Here is a 23,211-nt window from a genome sequence, read left to right on the forward strand (position 1 = left end):
ACAGACGGATGTGGCCAATAACTAATACTTGCATTACACATTATCTTTGGGGACAATTACTTATTATTTTATCCTGTTCTATCGTTCATTCATTCTGTTACCCCCCCCCCCCCCCCCCCCCTGCCAAACACACACACACACACACACACACACACACACACACACACACACACACACACACACACACACACACACACACACACACACACACACACACAAACATTTATACACATGACCATAGTACTAACATAAAGTAAACACATGGGTTGTGTTCACTTTAATTTAAAAATGTGAAAAATGTTGAAAGATCGGTCATCATTTCCCGTTCACATATGGACGCATAACTTAAATCTTGCAAGGACTTGTGCAAACTCGTCAGTATCAAAAACTGATGATCAAATTCCTGTTTCCGTTTTAAAACTGCAGCCTCAGCATATCAGTGTGGGACAAACCATTGACGTTTGCTCTTTTATTGGCCTGCTCATTGCTTGCTGCCTCCAACCATGGTTATGGACATACTTGTTTTTAATTTAGTAATAGATCGCATGCAGCCATTTATATAAATCTTAATATTTATCATAAATTCAGTTCAAACAAGCATCTACATTCCCGGACAAAATAAAATTATGATTAGAATAGCAATTTGGATCCTGGTCTCCTTTAAAAACGTCAATACATTTTGCCATCAAATTGACAGACATCTGAAAGTAGAAAAGTGAAACATAATTTGTGGATTGTCGTAAGATATTTAGTTACAAGAATATTTAGTTACAAGAAAATTACAATACAGCTTTCTGACCATCCAGAGGGGCGGTGCAACACAGTAAGAAGACGCCCCGACATATAGTTGACACTGTCCCTTTAAGAGGTCGAACTACACCGGGATTCCGTGCTTTAAAGTGTTTTCTCAGTCACCTCCTGCCGTGCGCAGTGACACGGCATAAGAGGCGGTCAACAGCAGTCGGCAGTATCCGGCAGCATCCCGCACCATGGACACTTTACCAGAACTGAAGTGGACCAGGGTCCTTCATATCAGGAATGTGATTCCTGCGTTGCTCTTGATGCTGAATGCGGCCACCAGGTTGAGTGCCCAGGACTCGGGAATGGAGGAATTGGCAACTGATAAAGAAGCCGAAGAAAGTCACCGTCAGGACAGCGTAAATTTACTGACGTTTATCTTACTGCTGACCCTAACCATTCTGACGATATGGCTTTTCAAGCACAGGCGAGTGCGTTTCCTCCACGAAACGGGATTGGCAATGATATATGGTGAGACAGACGCGTCTTATCACCCCCCCCCCCCCCCCCCCATCCTCCACCCCTCCACTAATCGCCACATTCTCCTAGGATTGTAAGCTTCAAGGAGCCAATGCAGGCATCAGAAGCGGTCGAAACCCAAACATGCCCATTGGCTGCCCGGGTTAAAGATTTTCTAAAAGATGCGCAGTTTGGTGATGCCCGTGGGCGTCGGGGCAGTGGTAATTTCTAGAACGTGCGTTATTTGTGTGCCTCGCTCGAGTGGCATCGGGGGCTTCCCATCATTGCATGCATGATCCCGCTAAAAATCCCCTAACATCAGAATACTTAGTGGTTCATAATTATATGCCTGGTCCACACACACACACACACACACACACACACACACACACACACACACACACACACACACAGCTGCAATGTCTATGCACACACACACACACACACACACACACACACACACACACACACACACACACACACACACACACACAGCTGCAATGTCTATGCACACACACACACACACACACACACACACACACACACACACACACACACACACACACACACACACACACACACACACACACACAGCTGCAATGTCTATGCACACACACACACACACACACACACACACACACACACACACACACACACACACACAGAGACTGCGCACTGTGGCAACACGTGACCTACGTTAGGATTGTACCTTTTTAAGGATGTGAACCACCCTCCATCAAATATAGGCGACACATTGGCTTTAGACGATTACACATGATATAAGACATGATAGGTTGATTGTTGACTATACAATACCATTTAATTACAGGTCTAAACATATGAATGAAATCCTCTGTTTTCTGTGGTAACATCTATGAAGAAATCTTCATTGTGTTCAGTAATTCGTCACACACACACACACACACACACACACACACACACACACACACACACACACACACACACACACACACACACACACAGGGAATGAGTACTATGTTTTACAAAAATGATTTCCAAACAGGAAACATTTTATCAACTAGGAGATAGTACTATGGTACTAACTGTGTTCTATGAAATACTTTTAAATAGTCAGATCACATCTGTGTACTCTCTACCCTAAAGCTTGTTAATAGTACACCAACATGTTCAACCTATTACACACACAAACACTTGGCACAGGGGAGAGATGTGTGTGTGCGCATGGGGGAGAGAGAGTGAGAGTGAGGTTTTTTAAATACTGTGTTTGTGTTGTGGCTCGCCCTCTGGCAGGGGCATTGAAGGACACAGAGAGCTATGCCCTGTCTTCCGAGAAGGATTGCTGCCTTACCAGGAACCCAACTATCTCTCTCGTTTGTCTCTCTGTTTACTGGTTTCATCTCCCTCTCTCTCTTTTTCCCTCCCTCCCTTCTCTGTCCCTCTCTCCTTCTCCATGGTCCCTCTTGCCTTGTTCATCCCTCCCACACTTGTCTGTCCCTCTCTCACTATCCTCTGTCCCTCTCTTCATACGTCTCTTCATACGTTTCCCTGTTCAGTCATTGTACGGACTTGTCACAGCAGTCCATCTGTAGAGCCAGGACAAAAAACATCATGGCAGTATGAGGAAAGGGGCCGTGCGTCCCGTGGTGTCCCAAGTGGCGTGCACACTCTGTGTGTGGGTGTGTGTGTGTGTGTGTGTGTGTGTGTGTGTGTGTGTGTGTGTGTGTGTGTGTGTGTGTAAAAAAAGTGCTCTCTTACTATCATGCCTTATACAAACCAGTGTGTTGTATTACGTGGTAAATATGTTATCAAAGGCCTCTATTTACCTTCAACAAAATCGGAGTTGTTTTGCCGTTCGACTGTTTTGACCGAGCTCACTGCAGCAATCAAAACCAGAATGCCTTCGTTTTTCCCCACAAACCGGACCACCCACTGATTTATATCAGGGGCCTTATCAGTATATCAGGGGTCTTCTCACACTGCCCTCCGACCCCCCCCCCCCAGGTCTTCTGGTGGGGGTGATCCTGCGATACGGCATCCCGGCCACCAGCTACCACCACAAGACGCCCCCCAGCTGCGTCCTGACCGAGGGTCCAAGCAGCACCCTGCTGCTGAACGTCAGCGGGAAGCTCTTTGAGTACACGCTGAAGGGGGAGATCAACTCCCGCGAGATCCACAACGTCGAGCAGAACGACATGCTGCGCAAGGTGCGGCTGGGATGACGATGGAGTATTTTTCTGAATGTTTGAAGTGTTGATGTTTTGACACTCGGCGAGAGTGTCAAAACACTCGTCGACTTGATCTCCGGCTACCTCTGTTCTCTTCTCAGGTGACCTTCGACCCGGAAGTATTCTTCAACATTTTGCTGCCGCCAATCATCTTCCATGCTGGATACAGCCTGAAAAAGGTAATACCCTATGACAGGGGTACTCAAGTAGAAATGATGAGGGGCCACAATTTTTTTTTCAGTGACTCAAGGGGCCGGTCGGTATACGTGTGACTGAGGCCGATATATGCTCTGTTTTAGACGTAACGCGTAAGCACGTAAGATACATAACCCCCCCTTGCGCGGTAAAATATCCCCCCTTACGTGCTTAAGTGTGTCGGCCAAAATTCCTGACTATGCGACTGAAACACTACGGCCCTACGCAGCTCGCAAAGACTGTGATTGGCCAGCTAACCACATCCTTTCAGGAGTCACATTTCCGGTTTTACAGCATAATAGCGCCATTTTTAAAAGGCTGTGACAGAAGCGAATGAAGAATTTTGAAGAAGGAGAAGAAGAAAACACAAGAACGAATTATGATAATTATAAATATAAACAAGCCAGCGATTTCCACTTCCACGCCCACAGATTCGTTCGTTGCTCCCCCTACTGTTCTGGCGGAGAATCCCCTTGCAACACGCGCAATCCTTAAGGAACCTTAAAGGAACCGTAAATCAAAACTTGTCTAAAACAAGTCCCTTGTGTAAATTACGTGCTTACGTCTCTGCGTCTAAAACGACCCTAAATCGGCCTTGACTGCTGCTGAGATGGACTGTCTGCCTCGAGTTTGGGAGGGCTGGAGCGGTCTGTGGGCTGGAGTGCTATCTGTTTATCGTTGCAACCCCCAGCCTCGTATTGAGATCGCGGCGCGCGGTTTCAAAATAAGAGCGCCCAGCACGTTTTTTTTTTTTTTTTTTTTTTTTTTTTTTTTTAATAATTAAAAAAACTTTTCAAAACAGCTCGAGGGCCATTAATAGACACCCCGCGGGCCACAAAAGGCCCGCGGGCCGCTACTTGAGTATGACTGCCCTATGACATCAAGAAATCAGTATAGTAAACTGTAGTACAGTATAGGGTAGTATTGTATATACTGTAATGTAGTATGGTGCTAGGGTGTGACTCTCAGATGAATGCTCCTGGGTTCAATGCCCGATTTCAGCAGCCAACCTTAAGAAACTAAACCCGTACAAAATAGAAGTACGGACCATTAAATTATATTGGGTTCAAATTAATGGTGTGAAATTAATAATATATTGTAGGACAGTATAGTATTAACATTTCTTGTATATTTGTATATATTTGAGAAGTTTCACATTGTCAACACGGGCCACTAACCTGGGTTAGAGTTAGGCGATGCCTTGCAACCGGAGCTGGTGGCGTGGCGGTGAAACCCAGGTGGGGGAACACTTGATGGGCTGTCACCAACGGCTGCCTCATTGGACAGATGGGGGGGGGGGGGGCGAGGAAGGAGGAAGGGCTCCTATTGGCCGGAGCAGTGAGAGTGGTTCAGTGTTGTCTGAAAATAAATGGATCTTTTGAGAGGAAGTCGAGAGCAGCTGTGTTTCACTTCCTCTCTCTGGTCCCTCTCTCTCTCGCTCTCGCTCACCCTCCTATCTTGTTCTGCGATCTTCATCTTTTGTTGGGCAGGTGCTTACTGTAGTTTCTTGAGAGATAGTGGATGTTGATGTCGACGTGAATATGTAAATAGTCTGTTATGTTGAATCATCATCCAATCTGCCCTGTGGTCTGGAATGCTCTGCTTTTAAAAATGAGAACATCTTGCCCCTTAATTAGTAACAAGACTTGGATTAAATAGTAAAACAGTCCTACCTATTTAACTATTCAGTCATTTAGCAGATGGTTTTATCCAAAGAGACCCACAGTGGATGTAGATCAATGACATGCAGGTCATTAAGGAGGAGTTTGTATCCTTCTGGCTCATTGCTGCCCAGGCTGCGATCATTATTTTTAATGTAATCGTAGACATCTGTTTCACGGTGGTATTTGTGATACAAAACATGCATGTGGCTTCTTGTCTATGCTTCCAGAGGCATTTCTTCAGGAACCTGGGCTCCATCATAACCTATGCCTTCCTGGGTACGGCCATCTCGTGCTTCGTTATTGGGTAAGGTTACTTAAGGTCTTCTGCTTGACTACGCTAAAAGGCGGGTAGGGATTAGGAGTTGAGTACATCATGAATTAGATCTAGCAACAACCTCAGATTAATCATCCAACTGGGCCTCACCCTAACTGACCTGGATTGTTTAGGTACTTTCCCATTCCAGACGGTGAGAACATAGATTCATTCCTTTAAGTAAGGGGTAAGAGAGCGAGTATAGATACAGGTTATTAAGTAACAGTTGGGGGTTAGACAGTGAGCACAGATACAGGTCAATAAATAGCAAGTAGGGGTTAGGGGGATTATATAGATACCTACAGGTAGAATGTGTATATGTAGATCAAACCCCAAACCTTTTGGCTGTCCACTACACTTTCCTGCCCATGGTGATAGAATAGAGTAGAATTAAATCGCTCTACAACAGGATAAATAAGCTCATACAATAATAATAATAATGTAATAGAATTTCACATTTAACATCTAAAGTATGATCCAACCTGCTACAACTAATCAGAAGACTCTGATGCACACCCCAGGAACCTGATGTACGGCGTGGTGAAGCTGATGCAGATGGTGGGCCAGCTGTCTGAAAAGTTCTACTACACAGACTGCCTCTTCTTTGGAGCCATCCTCTCCGCTACAGACCCAGGTACACACACACGCACACACACACACACACACACACACACACACACACACACACACACACACACACACACACACACACACACACACACACACACACACACACACACACACACACACACACACAATGTTTGACCTCTACTCCATAATTACTGTCGTGTCTCTCTGTCTCGTCTGTTACCCTGGCTGTCTCTCTCTTTACCTGTCTCTTTCTGTCTGACTATCCAATCCTCTTTCGGTTCCCTACGTGCCTGTTTCGCTCCCTCTCCCTGTTCGTCTGTCTGTCCTTTCCTTTCTCCGCCTCCCTGTGTAACCCTGGGTCCATCTGTCTCTCCGTGTGTCTGTGCGAGCAGTGACGGTGCTGGCCATCTTCACTGAGCTCCACGTGGACGTGGACCTCTACGCTCTGCTGTTTGGAGAGAGTGTCATGAACGACGCCGTGGCCATTGTTCTCTCCTCGTGAGTCCTGTTCCCCCTTTTCCGTTTGTTGTTCCCACATCTGGCCTCAGCTAATGAGCACCGCCGTTTCCAGGAACTTCTGCTCTTCAACACATGTTGAAACTCTACACTGATGTGAATCGTCGGATCCACACATCTGCCTGGAAAAGGGGAAATGTGCAACAATATATTTATCTAAAAACCGAAACACCATTGAATGCTTTTTCATTTCCTTAGCATTGTTATTGAAACTCGTGGAACTTCATATTGTACTAAACATTAAACAGTGAAAAGGATAAACGGTGAAAAGCAGATGTTTGGTTTCAGGTCCATCATGGCCTATCAGCCCAGTGGAGCAAACACCCACATGTTCGATGCGGCGGCGTTCTTCAAGTCGGTGGGCGTGTTCCTCGGAATCTTCAGCGGATCCTTCGCCATGGGTGCCGTCACAGGGGTTGTCACCGCCCTCATATCCTTTAACCAATCACCATTGCCTCTTAGCCTATCATCGTTATCGATCAACCAATCACCATTGTACCTTAGTCGATCTTTATCATCCTTCAGCCAATCACTTTCTCCACCCAGTCTGTCATTCTTACCGTTGTTGATAAAGATGTACTGTGTCTTGTTTTGAATAGCAGTGTGGAAATTGTAATATATGTGCAAGGATCATGTTGAATTTCAACCTCAAACCTCACACCGATACTCAGCCAAAGTCGGTTTTAGAATGCCAGCCGGTCATGTGACCAGACGTGTTATCTTTAACCGCCTGACCCCCACGTCACCAAGTTCACCAAGCTGCACTGCTTCCCCCTGCTGGAGACCGCCCTCTTCTTCCTCATGTCCTGGAGCACCTTCCTATTGGCCGAGGCCTGCGGGTTTACAGGTCAGTCACCAAGGGGGCCGGGGCATAGGTTTACCTGGAGGCAGATGGGAGGCTGGGGTTGGAGACTCAAATCTGCATTCTTGAACCATGTTGCAGATCGTGGGGGGTTCTGTCGAAGCACATGCTGGGGTATTCTGTTGACTGAATCCTAGTTTTGGTTGATGTTATATGATTGTTATCAGTTACCTGTTGCTCAGCTGTTGTTCCCCTGTTGGACACCTGAGGGCTTCCAGTCGGCCACATGTCGGTCACCTGTTGGTAGCCTGCTGCTCACCTGTTGGGTACCTGTTGAGACAGCTATTGATTACCTGTCGGTCACCTGTTGGTCAGCTGTTGGTCAGCTGTTGGTCACCTGTTGGTCACCTGCTGGTTACCTGTTGATAACCCGTTGCTCACCTGTTGTCTGTCTATAGGTCACCTGTTGATTTTCCTGTTGGTCAGCTGTTTGTCAGCTGTTGGTTACCTGTTGCTCACCTGTTAGTTACCTGTTGGTTACCTGTTGCTCACCTGTTAGTAACCTGTTGATAACCTGTTGCTCCCCTTTTGTCCATCTGTTGGTCACCTGTTGGTCACCTGTTGGTCACCTGTTGGTCACCTGCTGGTTACCTGTTGATAACCCGTTGCTCACCTGTTGTCCATCTGTTGGTCACCTGTTGATCACCTGTTGGTCACCTGTTGGTCAGCTGTTGATCACCTGTTGGTCAGCTGTTGGTCACCTGTTGGCCAGCTGTTGGTGTCGTGGCAATTTCTCTAGAAGAGTTTGCGTCTAAGGCAGATGCAAAAAGCACACAATACTTGTAGACAAATTGGTCGATATATATTTGTAATAAAAGTACGAACAAAGATACATCACAAAATGCATCAACAAACAACATAACAGGCATACACTACAATAATCTGAGGTCTCAGATGGGAGTTCGCTCTGCGTCTTACTTCATACTCTAAAGGTACTCTCTGAGAAGTCCGCTGAGTAGCTAAAGTCAGGAGCTTTTATACAGTTAGATCGGATCCTTGAGGGCAGTTGGCCCCCAATAAACCAAAAGCCTTTGGTACCTCGATGTTAATCTATTGATTGTAGTTCCTTAAGAGGTTGAGAAGGTGGTTGAGGCTGTTCCTTATCATCTTTTGCTTCTCTGCGCTCCCCAGGGGGTGAAGGAAAACAGGCCCAAACCGAACTACAGACAACACGGAAACAGAATGTGAAACCAGATTACATCACGTGAAACACTAAGATTTACATTTTAGACGACCCTGCAGAATAACAGGGTGGCAAGATCATACACGGAATAGTCAACAAAAAAAGATGAAAATACAAAAATGAAATAACTGGATGTGACCTTTCACCTATCAGGGGAATAAACAGACAGTTCCTTTTTGATACGTTCATAAAGAAAAACGTAACACGTCGATTTTCCATCACATTGGTCCCCTGTTGGTCACCTGTTGGTCACCTGTCGATCAGCTGTTGGTCAGCTGTCGGTAAGCTGTTGGTCAGCTGTCGGTAAGCTGTTGGTCCGCTGTTGTCCATCTGTAGGTCACCTGTTGGCCAGCTGTTGGTCACCTGTTGATAACCTGTTCCTCACCTGTTGTCCATCTGTAGGTCACCTGTGGATTATCTGTTAGACATGTGGTGATTTCCTATTGTTTATAACTCGTCGTTTATTTTGGACACCTGTCGGTCATTATATTGTCCCCTATAGGTCCTATACTGGTCATCTGTTGGTTGGATCCAGGTCACATATTGGTTTTGAGGACACCTGGTGGTTAATTGCTTTGCCCCTATTGGTTATTGTTTGTGATTGTACATGTTCATGTCCTCTTTGTGTGTTATGGTATCCAGGGGTGGTGGCGGTTCTGTTCTGTGGAATCACACAAGCTCACTACACGTACAACAACCTGTCTGAGGAGTCCACCAAGCGCACCAAGCAGGTATTTTTTTGGTCTTTACATCTTCATTTGTAATATTTTGTATTGGTGACCAATCTGCGCTTTAAACCATGCTCATGGAATTCATCAGTGATTATTTCACCTGTAGTTTTGAACAGTATTAAAAGAAAACATGATTTCATGTTTTGTCATTGTTGTTCCCCGTCCTCAGCTCTCAGCTCAAGTTATCATCCCTCAAAATGGCAGGTCCGAAGTCTAGACAGTGTAGAAGTCTTAGTTTAATTTTGCTAGATTGCCAGCAGGCCAGACACTGGCCTGGTCTTCAGATGCAATACATGGTACATGATACATCTCATTAGGGGTTACATGTGTCTTGCCAACTATGTTGGGGTCAGTTATCAGGACAGATGAGATATCATTACTTAATTATCCCAGACAGCAAATTGGAGAATCGCAGCAAAAATAGGGTTTTCGTTTTTTTTGGTTCAACGTCGTTCGACATTTCGTCTCTGGTTTTATTTTGCTAGTTTCCAGGTCATTAGAAAGGCAGATGCAAAGGTTAAACATTATGCTCCAAGTCTGGGTGTTCGTTTTACAGATTTGTTTTATTGAATACTGTGTTGAATAAGATCTCTGTGTGTCTGTTTGTGTGTCTTCCACAGCTGTTTGAAGTTCTCCACTTCCTGGCTGAGAACTTCATCTTCTCCTACATGGGCCTGGCTCTGTTCACCTTCCAGAACCACGTCTTCAGCCCCATCTTCATTGCTGGAGCCTTTGTATCCTTACTTGGATAGTCTAGTATGTGTTGGGTCTCAGCCATGAGGAACTGAGATTGATCCTTGATGCCCACAACCTGTGGCATCCCAGAGCAAGATGGTCCCTAAGCCCATCCTGCACCTAAATTAACTGTGTATTAACAAACAGTGCTCTAGTTTGCTTTGGATGAAAGCGCCTGCAAATTCCGAAATTTGTGGAACCAATAATTATAACTGCAGCTAAAGAGGGTTCACAGGCCCAAATGGCACTGCACTACACCTTATAAAAATATAACTTTAGGAACATAATGAAGGAATCTTCCTTCTTCCAAGGATGCCTAGGAGGGCAGGCGAGGGGCCATACATTAAATAACAGCAAAATAACGACATGTTAATCATATGCACGCCACAATTATAGATGTCAGTTCCATCCCTTCAATGAACAGTCTTTCCTATTTTCTGTGTTTCTAGCATGTTATATGTAGTGTAGTTCTTTAGCTTAGTATAAGAGTCAGACTTGTGTGATGAGTGTCCTTCACTCTGCGGGACAGATTGCCATCTTCATCGGGCGAGCGTGCAACATCTACCCTCTCACCTTCATGCTCAACCTCGGCCGTCGCCACAAGATCACGGGGAACTTCCAGCACATGATGATGTTCTCAGGTAGGGGGAAGTTACACATGTCTGTCGGTCACAACGAAAGTAGAAGTTCTCTTTCTCTCTTGTCTTGGGGATCTTTTTCCGTCTTTCTTTGACTTGCCCTCCCCTTCCTCCTTTTTCATGATTGTCTCTCTTCCTCTCTCTATCGCTGTCTTCCTCGTTCTCTATCTCTCTTTCTCCCTCTCTCTGTCTCTGTGTCTCTGTCTCTCCATCCTCCTGTCTCTAGCGATAATCAAGCCATTTGATTATAACCATGTGGGTTTATTGTGGTTATGAAACTAAAGTTTGTGTATGTAATACTACTCCAGGCCTGCGAGGGGCGATGGCATTCGCCCTGGCCATCCGGGATACGGCTACGTACGCAAGGCAGATGATGTTCACCACCACCCTCCTCATCGTCTTCTTCACTGTCTGGGTGTTTGGGGGCGGGACCACCCCCATGCTGTCCAGACTCCATATCAGGTAGCGACCACGACCATCCCATACTATTTATAGGGTTCTCTTATGCTTCCCTTTTTCATAAAGGATTTTTTTTTTTTTGCCAAAAAGTAGTGTTATTTTTCTTGTCTACCCTTCTTGGCAAAGTACCTTAAGTTTATTTTTCTAAAAGCACATTATAACCAAAATCCCCGGGCTCATATTCAAATTCAGCTTTATGTAAGTTGAGTTCTGTTTGTAAACATGTGTTGCTTGGCAACAGTGAGATAAAGGAAGTTGTTCTGCAGTGCTGACCAAGGCAAAAAAACAATTTTAGATATTTCTGATTTGATTTATTTCAGGTTACAAAAAAATATCTGCAGGCTGGCACTTCAAAGTGTTGAACAATTATTTAAATAATGGACCTCGATGTAAATGCAGAATGATAACGTCACACGTGTATGCATGCTAGCATACACAAGAATTCATGCAAAAACTAACGGTTGCATTCTATTGACGTCAACAGTCGATAGAAATTGTCCAGGAGAGGGCGCCAGAGTTCCGTGCTTCCTGGCTGGCTGGCTAATCTCTTGAACTGTCAAAATCACAGCTAGCCTCAGATCAGTCCAGAAAAGACTTTTGCATGGAATAAATAACTCAAAATAAATATGAAATATGACTATACACAATAATGACAATACACAAATAGTAGAAATGTAGATAATAACTAGATAGAGAGCCGTAAGCATTACCGAACTTTAGTAAAAATAATTGGTAATGGTCAAACTATTTCCCGGAAAACAGGGCCATAGAAAGAGTCAAGCTAGTCTTTACCCATCTCTCCGTAGATGTTAGTGCTTTGGTAGGACAATTATATGTTTGTACACAGCTTGGGTATTAAGTGCTGATGTCCATTAGATCAAGCAGAATACAGTCTGAACGCGAATGGTGTCGACCGGCCTGACACTGGCACAGCGACCCAGTACAAAGCTGCAGCTATTCTGCTTGCCTGCATTCTGTTGATTTTACCTCGAACCTTTGCATATAAACCTGTTCTAGCCTTGGTTACTAGGACACTCCAACAGGGCCGTCCCAGTTGGACAGCGGCCTGGGCCCTGGTCATCAGCTGAACGACATGGTGTTAGACATGTTAAACCTCAGAGATTAGGGGTTTCATGTGTCATGCCAACTGTGTTGGGGTCGGCTAGAAGGACAGATGCAATATGATTCCTATATTCATTCCAGACAGGATATTGGGAGCGTCACAGTAGAAAGTACAGTACTGTAATAAGAATTAAAAAGAATTAAAATATAAAAATGTAAAGACACTAAACCATTATAGATATTGTTATTTTGTTATTATCAGAATGTATAATATTTAACATAAATGTACTTTTTTTTAATCCTGGTTTATCCTGGTTTTACATTATGGCAATCATTGTCATACATTTTTAACATCCAAATTAGTATCAGAAATATTCATTGCCATTTCTATTGTGGAGATTGCTGTGAGTATGGCTTCTTCCTGTTGCTTTCTACTAAGTAAGCAGTGAGTTTCCAGTGTTTCATTACTTTATATATTAATATAACTGTTCTTCTTTTTGCAAGCCTCATCTCTCAACAGGGCCTCGTCAGGCCCAGCACAGTTTGACCGTTGCGTTGCTCTAAATAATGTGACATGACATTCAACATTTACGTGCGTGGGCCCTCACCATGAAATTAAACAACAGTAGCACCTTTTGTAGTGGGAGCCTCAACTAGTGGCAGCCGTGTTAGACTTGTTACTTGATTTGTTACACTTGTGGGGCTTTATTCAGAGGAAGCTGACGACAGCATTATTGCCAAGAACGGAACTAGAGGCTCTTGAACTTCTGCCGGTTTGAGCTATGGCTAACATTAGCTCAAGCATTGAGCTTGAGCATTGAGCTCAATCATTTAGCATGAGCATGAATGCTCTTCGGCAGGATTGGAAAATCGTAATCATTCAGCCAAATGAAATTGTCAACGGTTGTCTTAGTGGAGCCAGGAGGGACTGCTAGGATTGGTTTGATCAGTCCGGTATTGTCCATTAAAATTCTCTACGACTAAAACGGTCTTGTGAGGATGTCACCCTTACTCAACCAATACAAAATCAGGATTTGGAGCTGGGAAAGATGTAAAGGAAAGCATGATTCTGAGCTGGGGAAGATGGCAGGGGAGAGGAGGCGGTGGAGGAGGAGATGGAAGGCAGGATGAGATGAAAAGGCTGAAGAGGCGGAGGCGTTGTGCATGGAGGTTGAGATGGAAGGGGGGCGGGGAGGAGGTGAAGGAAGTGAAGCTGGCGGGAAGGTGTAGGAGGGGTTTTGGAGGAGGAGGAGGAAGGGGAAGGAGGTGACCTGTGCTCCTGTGTCACGCTCCTCCCGGTGTTGGCTCTCACCTCCTTCCTCCAAGACCCTTCCTCCTATCGGCCGCCCACCAGCGGTATTCTTGTTTCATCCGTACTGCCGCTGCCCAACCTCCGCACAACACAACTACACAACACAACACAACCACACGACACAAGTCCTGACAACACAGCTTCGCTGGATCACACCACCTCCTCCGCACAGTCTCCAACACAAGGTTCTTACACAAGCCCCCGGGCCCCTAGGGGGGAGTGAAGAGGAGGAGGGGAGTGGATGCCGGGACACGGGGAGAAAGGGGGGAGGTGGGGGGGTTCTTTTTTCCTGCTTTTATTTCCTCTCCTTGTGAAACCTGCATGCGGAGCGCCCGGAGAAAAGGGAGAGGGAGACAAAAGGGGGGAGATGAAGAGAAAGGGAGAAGGTGAGAATAAAGAGAGAGTGAGAGAAGTTTAGAGAGCGGAAAGACAGAAAATAGAAAGAGTGGAGAAATAGAAAGTGAAGAAAGAAAGACAGAAGAATTAAGCAGGTGCAAGCGAGAGGAGTGGAGAGGGAGAACTCATTATGTCTGAGACTCGGTTATAGCTGTTCCAGAACTACGAAATTAGATAGTCTCTATATAAATTGTTTGGACATACTGACATACTGACACATACTGGTTTGAGGTAATGATGCCAAGTACTTCAAAATACAGATGATTCTAAAACAAGCACTCCCAAATAAAAGATAATTATAGCCACAGTAAGGTCTTTGGGTTTGTGATACTATGGCTATGATTAGTTTGTATACTGAATAAGTACGTCCTTCAGAATGAGACCGTGTTTACTTTGCAAAACATTATGAGGCATTATGTCCTTCTCAGCAATAATGATAACTGATACTAAGCATTACTATGATAATAATAAATAATAGCTTATGGCTTGGCCTGCAGTTTTCCCTTCCAAGTCATTCGTGTTCACATTCTGTCAAACTGTTTTAGCTTTATCTTGCTTGATTTGTGTGTGAGCGTGCATACAAGGAACTCGGATGTATTCTTCAGGGCTTTTGGATTGGTTGTTATTAGAGTTCCTTAACTGCATGTGCTGTTAATAATCTGGGTTCTGGCTAAAATCCCACTATGTGGTTCTGTTTTGTGTGCAGGGTGGGAGTTGATCCAGATCAAGATCTCCAGCAGTCAGTAGACAACTTCCTGGTCCTCCAAGGGGTAAGAAGTTATAAGGATATTCTTCATATACAAATACTACAGAACAGACGAATAATATCCAACTAAACATATACTTCAGAAAGGACGAGTAATATCAAACTATACGTATACAAATACTACAGAACGGATGAATAATATACAACTATACACATGCAAAGTACAGAACGGACATATAATACATGTACAAATGCGGTCAAATAATATACAACTTTACTTATACAAATACTACAGAGCTTATGAATAATTTGCAACAATAGCGCATCAGTTCTGTTAATATCCACTACCAAACACGTATTGTGTTTGGTAGTGGAAATGCTGGTTTACTTTGTTGCGTTGAATTTGGTGGTGTGTTAAGTACTGTGTTGATGATGTCTTTTGGTATGTGTTAGGTTGTGTGTACCCTGCGGTAGTTTCTAGTTTTGGCCTCATCGTCAATCAAATGCCAGTTACAGACGTGTGCTGACAGAAGTGAAACATGGAAGTTATTCTGCCCCGTCAGGGAACAGACCGAAGGAAACTTGGAAAAAGTAGCTTCATGCGACCATACTTACTTACTTAACTCAGCCATCCATACTTGAGTTAACTATTAGGGTCTGGGACCAAAGTGACTTTGTGTGGCTGTGGGTTATGGGGTGGGTGTGTTGGTGGGTATTTTCAGCGGGTGGCATGAGTAATGCTTGTTTACCTCAAAACTAAACAAGAAATTAGGATTAGCCCGCTGGAAGCCTCTGAAAGCCTCCTAGGTGCGGGGATGTCTTCTTGGCGCCATCTCTATCCTGTTTTATTTACGCTAATGATAGGCTTCTCAGCCAACACGTCAACACCTGGGTGGTCCGGTGCGGCCACCGGCCGTATTGTCCAGACAAACACTTCCTTCCTGGTGAATCAGGGTCCTTGGGCACGGTGTAGACGCACGTCTGAAAGGAAATGTTTCATTATTTAACATAATCATCTTCTCTTTGCCAAAAGTGTTATTGTGAGCGGCTAGGGGTTACTTTACAACCAACTGTAACAGTAGTTTGGGTGAGGGTTAGGGTTAGGGTTAGGGTTAGGGTTAGGCTTCCCCGATCATTACGCAGGCTAAATCCCATCCGCTTTACGTTTGATGTCTTCCCCTGTCCTGGTTTCCTGTTTGACCTTCAACCGTGTCACACTATAGAGTCCCGGCACATTGTGGATGCCAGATTGTGTCTGAATGTTGTGTTGTGTCTGGAAAAAGAGATCTATGACCACATTTGACCATGAAGCTGAGATGTTTGCTAACCTCTTTCAGTGTGCAAACTTTTATTTTGCCTTTAAGAGTAGACGTATGTCCTCATTTAATCTGACATATCTAACAGTATTTCATGTCATGTCAACATTCTCCCTGTATATTTATGTTGTCTTCAAAGAGATATTTGACGATTTCATATTCTCTGTAGCTGATATAGGATTCTACCTCATCTTGTTCTGCATGTTTTCATGTGGTCTTTGAGATGGAGATATTTGCTGAGATATTTGACCACCTCTCTCTTACAGCAGATATATTTAAAGCTAGGGTTGGCATAGTGGAGAAACTTGCAAGACTAAACTAGATTTTGAACACATAAAACCGACAAAATCCCATCCCTCCCTTCAGGCCTTTCCAAAGCTACTCACCAAAAAACATATGACTTGCTCATCGACTTATTACCTGTCACATACCAGATACTTATCTCTCTTTTATCAGAGGTAAAGTAAAGGTTTTTATCTGCGTTTGATTTATTAATTAAGGTTGGGATGTAAAGAGAAGAAAGACAAATATGACAAGAATTGCTGTTATCTTTTTTGCTAAGGAATGTCAATATTTCTCTGTTTAGCTGATGTATTAAACTATGTCGCTTTGTTCTCATTGTCGCTCTTTATCTTCTCTTGAAGCTAAAGTAATCTAAGAGAATGGCTCTGTATTTAATCTCTATCGTAAAGCAGACATACTTAACAGTATCTCCGTCTATTTTCATGTTCTATTGAGGCTGAGGTATCTGAAAGCCTCTCTATTGAAGCTGGATGAGTGGACCATCCCTCTCTTGAAGTGGAGCTATCTAACAATGTGTTTTCTGTCTTGTTGTTCCCCAGGAGGGAGCACAGGCCGAGGGCCGCAGCAAGACCAGGCAGGAAAGTGCTTGGCTCTTCCGGCTGTGGTACTCCTTCGACCACAAGTATCCTTCCTCACACCGGCTTTTCAATCCCGTAGAAAAAAGGACTCGTTATTTCTTTCCTTTACTATAATCATGCATGTTCAGCTAGCCATCTATTGTGGTTGTTATTGTTACTGAATATTACCGTGGTGTATGTTTCATAAGTGTGTATTTATTGATACATAGATGGATAGAGGGATATATCGAGGGATAGGTAGATGATGCTAAAATTGATGGCTCCTAACATTAAACCCGCATGGTGTACAGAGTGAATGACGACAACTGTCTCCACTCATTCATATTAAAAATAACCTCAAATAATCGTTGGGTGTTGAGTCCATTGGGATTAGCTGATTAAAGCTGATTATAGAAAAGTATAACACACACACACACACACACACACACACACACACACACACACACACACACACACACACACACACACACACACACACACACACACACACACACACACACACACACACACACACACACACAGAGAGCCTCCGGCTCCCTGAGAAGCTGCTTGTTGTGTTGGAGGACCCTAGGGACTGTTGTTATAGCAACTCCTGCATGACGCTGGTGAACAAAGTTACAGTATACCATAGTTATGGAATATAGCAATAGAATCTAACTTTACTAAAGTTACAGTATAGTTGAGATAAAAGAGCATAGTTACATTATACTCACTGTGAACTGAAGAAATCAGTTGACCTACTAAACTGGAAACCAGTTTATGCAAATGCAAAGCTTCACAGGTAACTGTCTTTTGCGTGGTGTGGTTTTGCACTTGACCCAAGCAGTGGTAGTGCTAATAAAAAGGTAGAGATGCAGAATGTGGAGGCATGTGATAATATTTATCTGTTAACCCTGCCCCTACAAGTGTTGACTAGCTGACCACGTCACACCTTTTAGATTAAAGAGAGGAGGTCAATGCGAGAGAGGGCGATTTGGAAGAATGGACGCCTGCGCCTTTACACCTTACTGTCAATCACCCATTTAATCAATACTTTGTTTTTGGCTGGTCAATACATTTCCTTAGTATGATGTGTGTTATTGTGCACTAGAGATTAGGTTGTTACACTTTTGGTCATCATGGTTTAGTTATGTTTTGGTCATGGTTTGGTCAGTGAGGTTGTTCTATTTGTAGTCATAGTGGGTTGGTTATGGTTTGGTTAACCTGGTTTGGTTAGTTAGGTTGTTATAGTGGTAGTCATTGTGAGTTGGTTGCGGTTAGGCTATGGCTAGGTTATGGTATGAGTCGTCATGGTTTTATGACGACTCCATGGTTTTATGACCCTTCCATTTGGACACCCCGGTTTCCTTGACGATGGCCCAGCTATCTCAAGCCCATCCTGACCCACAGCGGGCCCCCCCTCACCACCACCCTGCCCCCCTGCTGTGGACCCCTGGCCCGCTGCCTCACCAGCCCACAGGCCTACCAGGTACACACACGCACGCACGCACACACGCACGCACGCACGCACGCACGCACGCACAACCCTACACCAACACCTACACCCACACTGATCAAAACCCTGTCAAACCCTGTGTGCATGCAAAATTGCACAACCACTCACATCCTGTCAATTTGATGTTCAACAGAGTCCAACAGAGATGTCCGGGTGTTAACAGGCAATAGAATGGGTTTCTGTTTGCTACTTTACTGAAAGAGTGACTTTCTTCTCAGACAATGATCTCTCATTCAGCCCTCTTCACTTCTTATGCATAAAAGGCATTGAATAGAATCCGAGTCGACTTTTCCTAGTTCCTATTTTAATTTCACATTGGGGTTGTGTTGAGTATCAATTGTGTTTTGAACTCGTATAGGCTGATTGAGAATGTTGTGGGACACAAATGCAGTAGAACCTAGGGTCGCCTGGTTCTGTTTCATCCAGCTTTTATTCAGCACTGTTTCATTGTAAGCTTTTATAGAACAAATCTTTGTCCCCACATTTCTGTACGTCTCAAATAGCTTTTTAAGAGTATAGTGTTCAGCTGTTAGCGTTTACTTGCATCGCTTTCATGAATAGAGAGAGAGAGAGAGAGAGAGAGAGAGAGAGAGAGAGAGAGAGAGAGAGAGAGAGAGAGAGAGAGAGAGAGAGAGAGAGAGAGAGAGAGAGAGAGAGAGAGAGAGAGAGAGAGAGAGAGAGAGAGATCTGAATATAGAAACTTAAGACAAAAGCTCTTTTCTTCCCAGGGCACATGTTTTAGCGCTGAGCTTGGAGACAGTGGCTGCTGGCACACCCTCCTCCATCGCCAGAGAGAGAGAACAGTCTTTCACCGAGCGGTCACACTGGGGGTCCCTTTGACACCCTCCTTTTTTTCCCAGAAGAGGAGCCACGGTCACGTGGGGAGGGGCGACTGGGTCCCGCTCCGTTCCGCTGTTCTCATGGTTTCATCACCAACAAAGCCCACTAGAACCGAGCGATGGGAGCGCTTCATTGTGGCCGAACATTGGGTTCACTTGAGAGTCTGCTCTTTTTTATTTTTTATGATTGAATTGTTCCTTAAGAAGTATTACGCCAAAAATTGAAATGGTGCAGGATGTGTGTCCACAGCAATCGTTGTTATCTTCTGTTAACACAGAAACGATGCAATGTTGAGCCTATAGATAACATGGTTAAGGTTGTCTTGAACAACAACATTAACTGAAAATAGGTCATAATAACGACAAGAACTACAATAAAGTGTTTAAAGTAATGTAATGTTATACCAAGTGCACTACCAGCAAAAATCCATGAATGCGGTGAAGCACATAATGACACTCTTATTTCGTTAAAGTGAACCCTGGATATTTTTAATCAACATTAAAACAAGGAGGCTCTCCCGTTCAGCGTTGATGTGAAAGGGTTTCACAGCGGATGTGTTGCGTAATCTGGATTACCCTCAGAGATCTGTCTGGCAGCATAATCCCTGCTAGGGCCCAGCCCTCCTCCCCATCTCCTGACTGAGCACTCAACACCATCTCCTGACCCAGCCCACCTCGCCATCTCCTTACTCAGCCCCTCTCCACGCCAGCTTCTGGCCCAGCCCCCCTAACCAGCCCCTGGCCCAGCCCCCCTAACCAGCCCCTGGCCCAGCCCTCAACCCCAGCCCCTGGCCCAGCCCTCAACCCCAGTTAGGCTCCCTCACCATCTTCTGTTCATTCCTCTCTCCATCGGTGCCCGCCCAACCCCACATGACTGAGCTAGAGCTCTGATTCATAGGAGTGAAGTCACGCACGTTCCTTCCAACTCTTTCGCCCCATGGCGATGAAGAGCGTGGGCCTGCACTCCAGCATGTCTAAGCTGGGCTGAATTGCACTGTTGGCAGTATGCTAGAGGGACCCTGACGCAATCGCAAGATAAATAGGGCAGGATATGCTGAAATGCAAGCTATTCGTTTTCCTTCCTTGTTTTTTTGGTTTTCTATTGCTGTCTGGCAGTAGAGTACGTGTCTGGCACACGTATGTTTGTATGTTTGTATGGATGCATGCGTGCTTTGATTTCATGGACCCGAAGGGGCTGGAATATGATTGGTTGGCCCCGAAAATCACTGAAAGGTCAAGAGTCTAGTCTGAAAATATTATACTCCGGGCGACTCATAAATGGATACCTTTGACCTATGATTCTCGTCACATAGGGAATGAATTGCAACACACATCCTGAGCTCTTGGAGCTTGTCATGGATATAGAGCTTAACCTGCTTTAGAGAATCCACTCCTTCAGACTCTAACCTTCTCCAGAGGTCTGGTTCAAAGTGAACTCATCCACACTCCTTCAAACTTTAACCTGCTCCAGAGCTCTGGTTCATTGCCCTGATTTTAAAAACATTCAAACAAATGACTACCCTTGCCTCTATGATTCCTTTACTCGCCTGTACACTGTTGTACGGCTTTGTACATTTTTGCAGCGCCTTTAGATATGCTTTGATTGTTCTCAGCCTCATTTGTAAGTCGCTTTGAATAAAAGCATCAGCTGCTAAATGACTGCATGTAAGTGTAATGATCTGAAACGGATTCATTTTGTTTTAATGAATTTTATTGTTTTCTTTCCCCCCTGAAACCATTTCGGCATCATGGGTTATGTGTGTGTTCTCTTTAGAAATAACATTAGTAACGCACTTTTGTGTGTCCCATGCTGTTATAGTTAAAGCGTGGTGGTCATATCATGGGGACACCGAGACACGCTCTCTTTTGTATTCCTTACAGTGGCCCTCTATGTTCCTTGTTTGCTTGCTTGTGGGTTTATTTGTTTTGCAATTGCAATTGTGTTAACGACGCATCTTGGCGTAGGCATTTTAAAGGGCTCCTTTGTGACCAACATGTGAGATGTTGATTAGCCATTACAATCCATTCTAAAGCTTTCTCGTTGGCGACACCACAAATTATTGATGGATAGACCAGCCTACCAAACTACCTCGGAGGCTTTCCCAGCTGGAAGGCTGTGTGGTTGGTCTATCAATCACAACATCACACCCAGGGGGTAAAATAGGTGCCCTTTTTCACATGCGTCTCATTACCCATAATCCTTTGTGCTTTGGTGCCTCTGTTTTTCTAGGACCACGAGCAGCTGAGGTCCAACGACTCTGACGTGATCCTGACGGACGGAGACCTCAGCCTGTCCTACGGCGACACGGCCGTCACCGCGCTCAACGGGGCGTCGGGGGGCGGGGCCTCGGGGGTGGGAGGGGGCGGGGCTTCCAGCTGGAGCACCAATGGGAAGCGCAGCGGCAGCACGTCGGAGGAGGCGCTGGAGCGGGAGCTGGACTCCCGGGAGCAGGACCTGCTGAGCCACGGCACGCGTCTCGTCTTCCCCATCGAGGACCCCATCTGACCCCCCTCCCCCCATCCCCCCCGCCTCCTGCCTGTCGACCTCTGACCCCTGCCCTACCTCCCTGCTCCACTTTGAACGCACACACAACCCCACCCTGACCCCACCCATGTCCACCTCCATGCTTGACTGCAACCTGGCGAAGCCCTTGAAACCCTTGAAAAAAAAGGTCTGGACGTGCAGAAAAGAGAAGGATATCGGATAACAAAGTATCCGATTACGTGGAGGATTCTGTTAAATTGAAAGTTCGGATGAGATCATCTGAACGGATGAAGAGATGTGATCAAAAGGAAAGCATCAAATCCATAAAGCGATTCAAATAATCGATCGAATGAAGTGATCGGATTGTGTTGTCGACTGGGATCTGGGACGTGTTGGTCAAGGGACCCAAGCCCGGGGAATCCGGAGCAGAACTTTAATGGGAAGTTTTAGTCGTTCCCTTGGAAACGGAAGACCGGAACACAAACACTCTGCTGTTATACTGTGATTTCATTTAGCTGGTTCTTCTTTTATTTATTTTTTGCACATTCTTGCGTAAAAAGGGTGTGAAAATGCACATTGCAGTTATTGAGGAACAATCTACTTTCAAGAGAGAATACATCTCTGCACTTTCATATTCTTTTGTCTGTTTCGATACGAGTTTTAAATGTGAAAAGAAGACACCGCCTCTTCCCATCCTTTGTCATGTGCCAGAGCTGGAGAAACCATTCATGACCGCTGGTTGCATCCAGATCTGCTATCTCGGTGTTCTGAATCTAAACACACAAACGTTCAAACAGCATGGGAATCATGTTGTGAATCTACACACACGCTGGTCTTCTCAATCGAGAAGTTACGTAATTCTCATTTTGTAGCAAATTGCCTTGTGAGAATGCCTCAGAGACCAAGCGTGTATATATGAAACTATCTGTAAGCCCTCCGTCCGGACAGCAGTGGTAGAATACTGGGGCCAAGGAGGGAGCAGGATAAAGTCTGGCACGCTAGTTAGCGTCACAATGCTCTGCTGGATGAAATTAGCTGGGCTAAGGCGCGCTGGCATGCTAATACAATGCTCTTCTTTCTCTTCGCTCACGGTACAATCGTCTTTTAATGCTTCTCTTGTTGCCATAGGCGATAGCTTTTCATAAACACTATGCAGTCTTTGTCCTTATGCTTTGATTCAATGTTTTTATCTTTTTTTCGGAATGAATCTTGTGGTTTGATCCCCCCCCTTTTGGTTTCACTGATTTACCGATTTGAACAAAAATCCCCCAGCCACTGACTTTATTATTTTGTAAGAGGTTTTTTGATACCTGACATACTAAAGAGTGGTATTTATTCTGATCAATGTATATAAATGCAAAGTTATCA

General features: G+C 44.8%; 1 protein-coding gene across 1 annotated transcript; it reads left to right on the forward strand.

Moving 5' to 3' along the window:
* Positions 1-874: 874 nt before the first annotated feature.
* On the forward strand, positions 875-21,879 carry slc9a7 (solute carrier family 9 member 7). The gene is made up of 16 exons (XM_056603692.1): positions 875-1,269; positions 3,241-3,443; positions 3,566-3,643; positions 5,551-5,627; positions 6,158-6,270; positions 6,620-6,725; positions 7,032-7,173; positions 7,485-7,590; positions 9,431-9,519; positions 10,140-10,253; positions 10,784-10,895; positions 11,201-11,354; positions 14,828-14,891; positions 16,986-17,068; positions 18,387-18,492; positions 21,589-21,879. The coding sequence occupies exons 1-16, from the start codon at positions 990-992 to the stop codon at positions 21,862-21,864; spliced, it is 2,103 nt and encodes a 700-aa protein (XP_056459667.1). The 5' UTR covers positions 875-989; the 3' UTR covers positions 21,865-21,879.
* Positions 21,880-23,211: the final 1,332 nt, after the last annotated feature.

This window comes from Gadus chalcogrammus, chromosome 12 (genome assembly GCF_026213295.1).
Source record: "Gadus chalcogrammus isolate NIFS_2021 chromosome 12, NIFS_Gcha_1.0, whole genome shotgun sequence".
In the NCBI taxonomy this organism is placed as follows: domain Eukaryota; kingdom Metazoa; phylum Chordata; class Actinopteri; order Gadiformes; family Gadidae; genus Gadus; species Gadus chalcogrammus.

Bases quoted from the DNA above. Each gene is read 5' to 3' on its own strand.
- slc9a7 (XM_056603692.1), top strand. From the start codon at position 990: ATGGACACTTTACCAGAACTGAAGTGGACCAGGGTCCTTCATATCAGG. The intron at 5,628-6,157 runs GTAAGGTTACTT...TGCACACCCCAG, and splicing joins ATCTCGTGCTTCGTTATTGG to GAACCTGATGTACGGCGTGG. The intron at 6,726-7,031 runs GTGAGTCCTGTT...GTTTGGTTTCAG, and splicing joins GTGGCCATTGTTCTCTCCTC to GTCCATCATGGCCTATCAGC.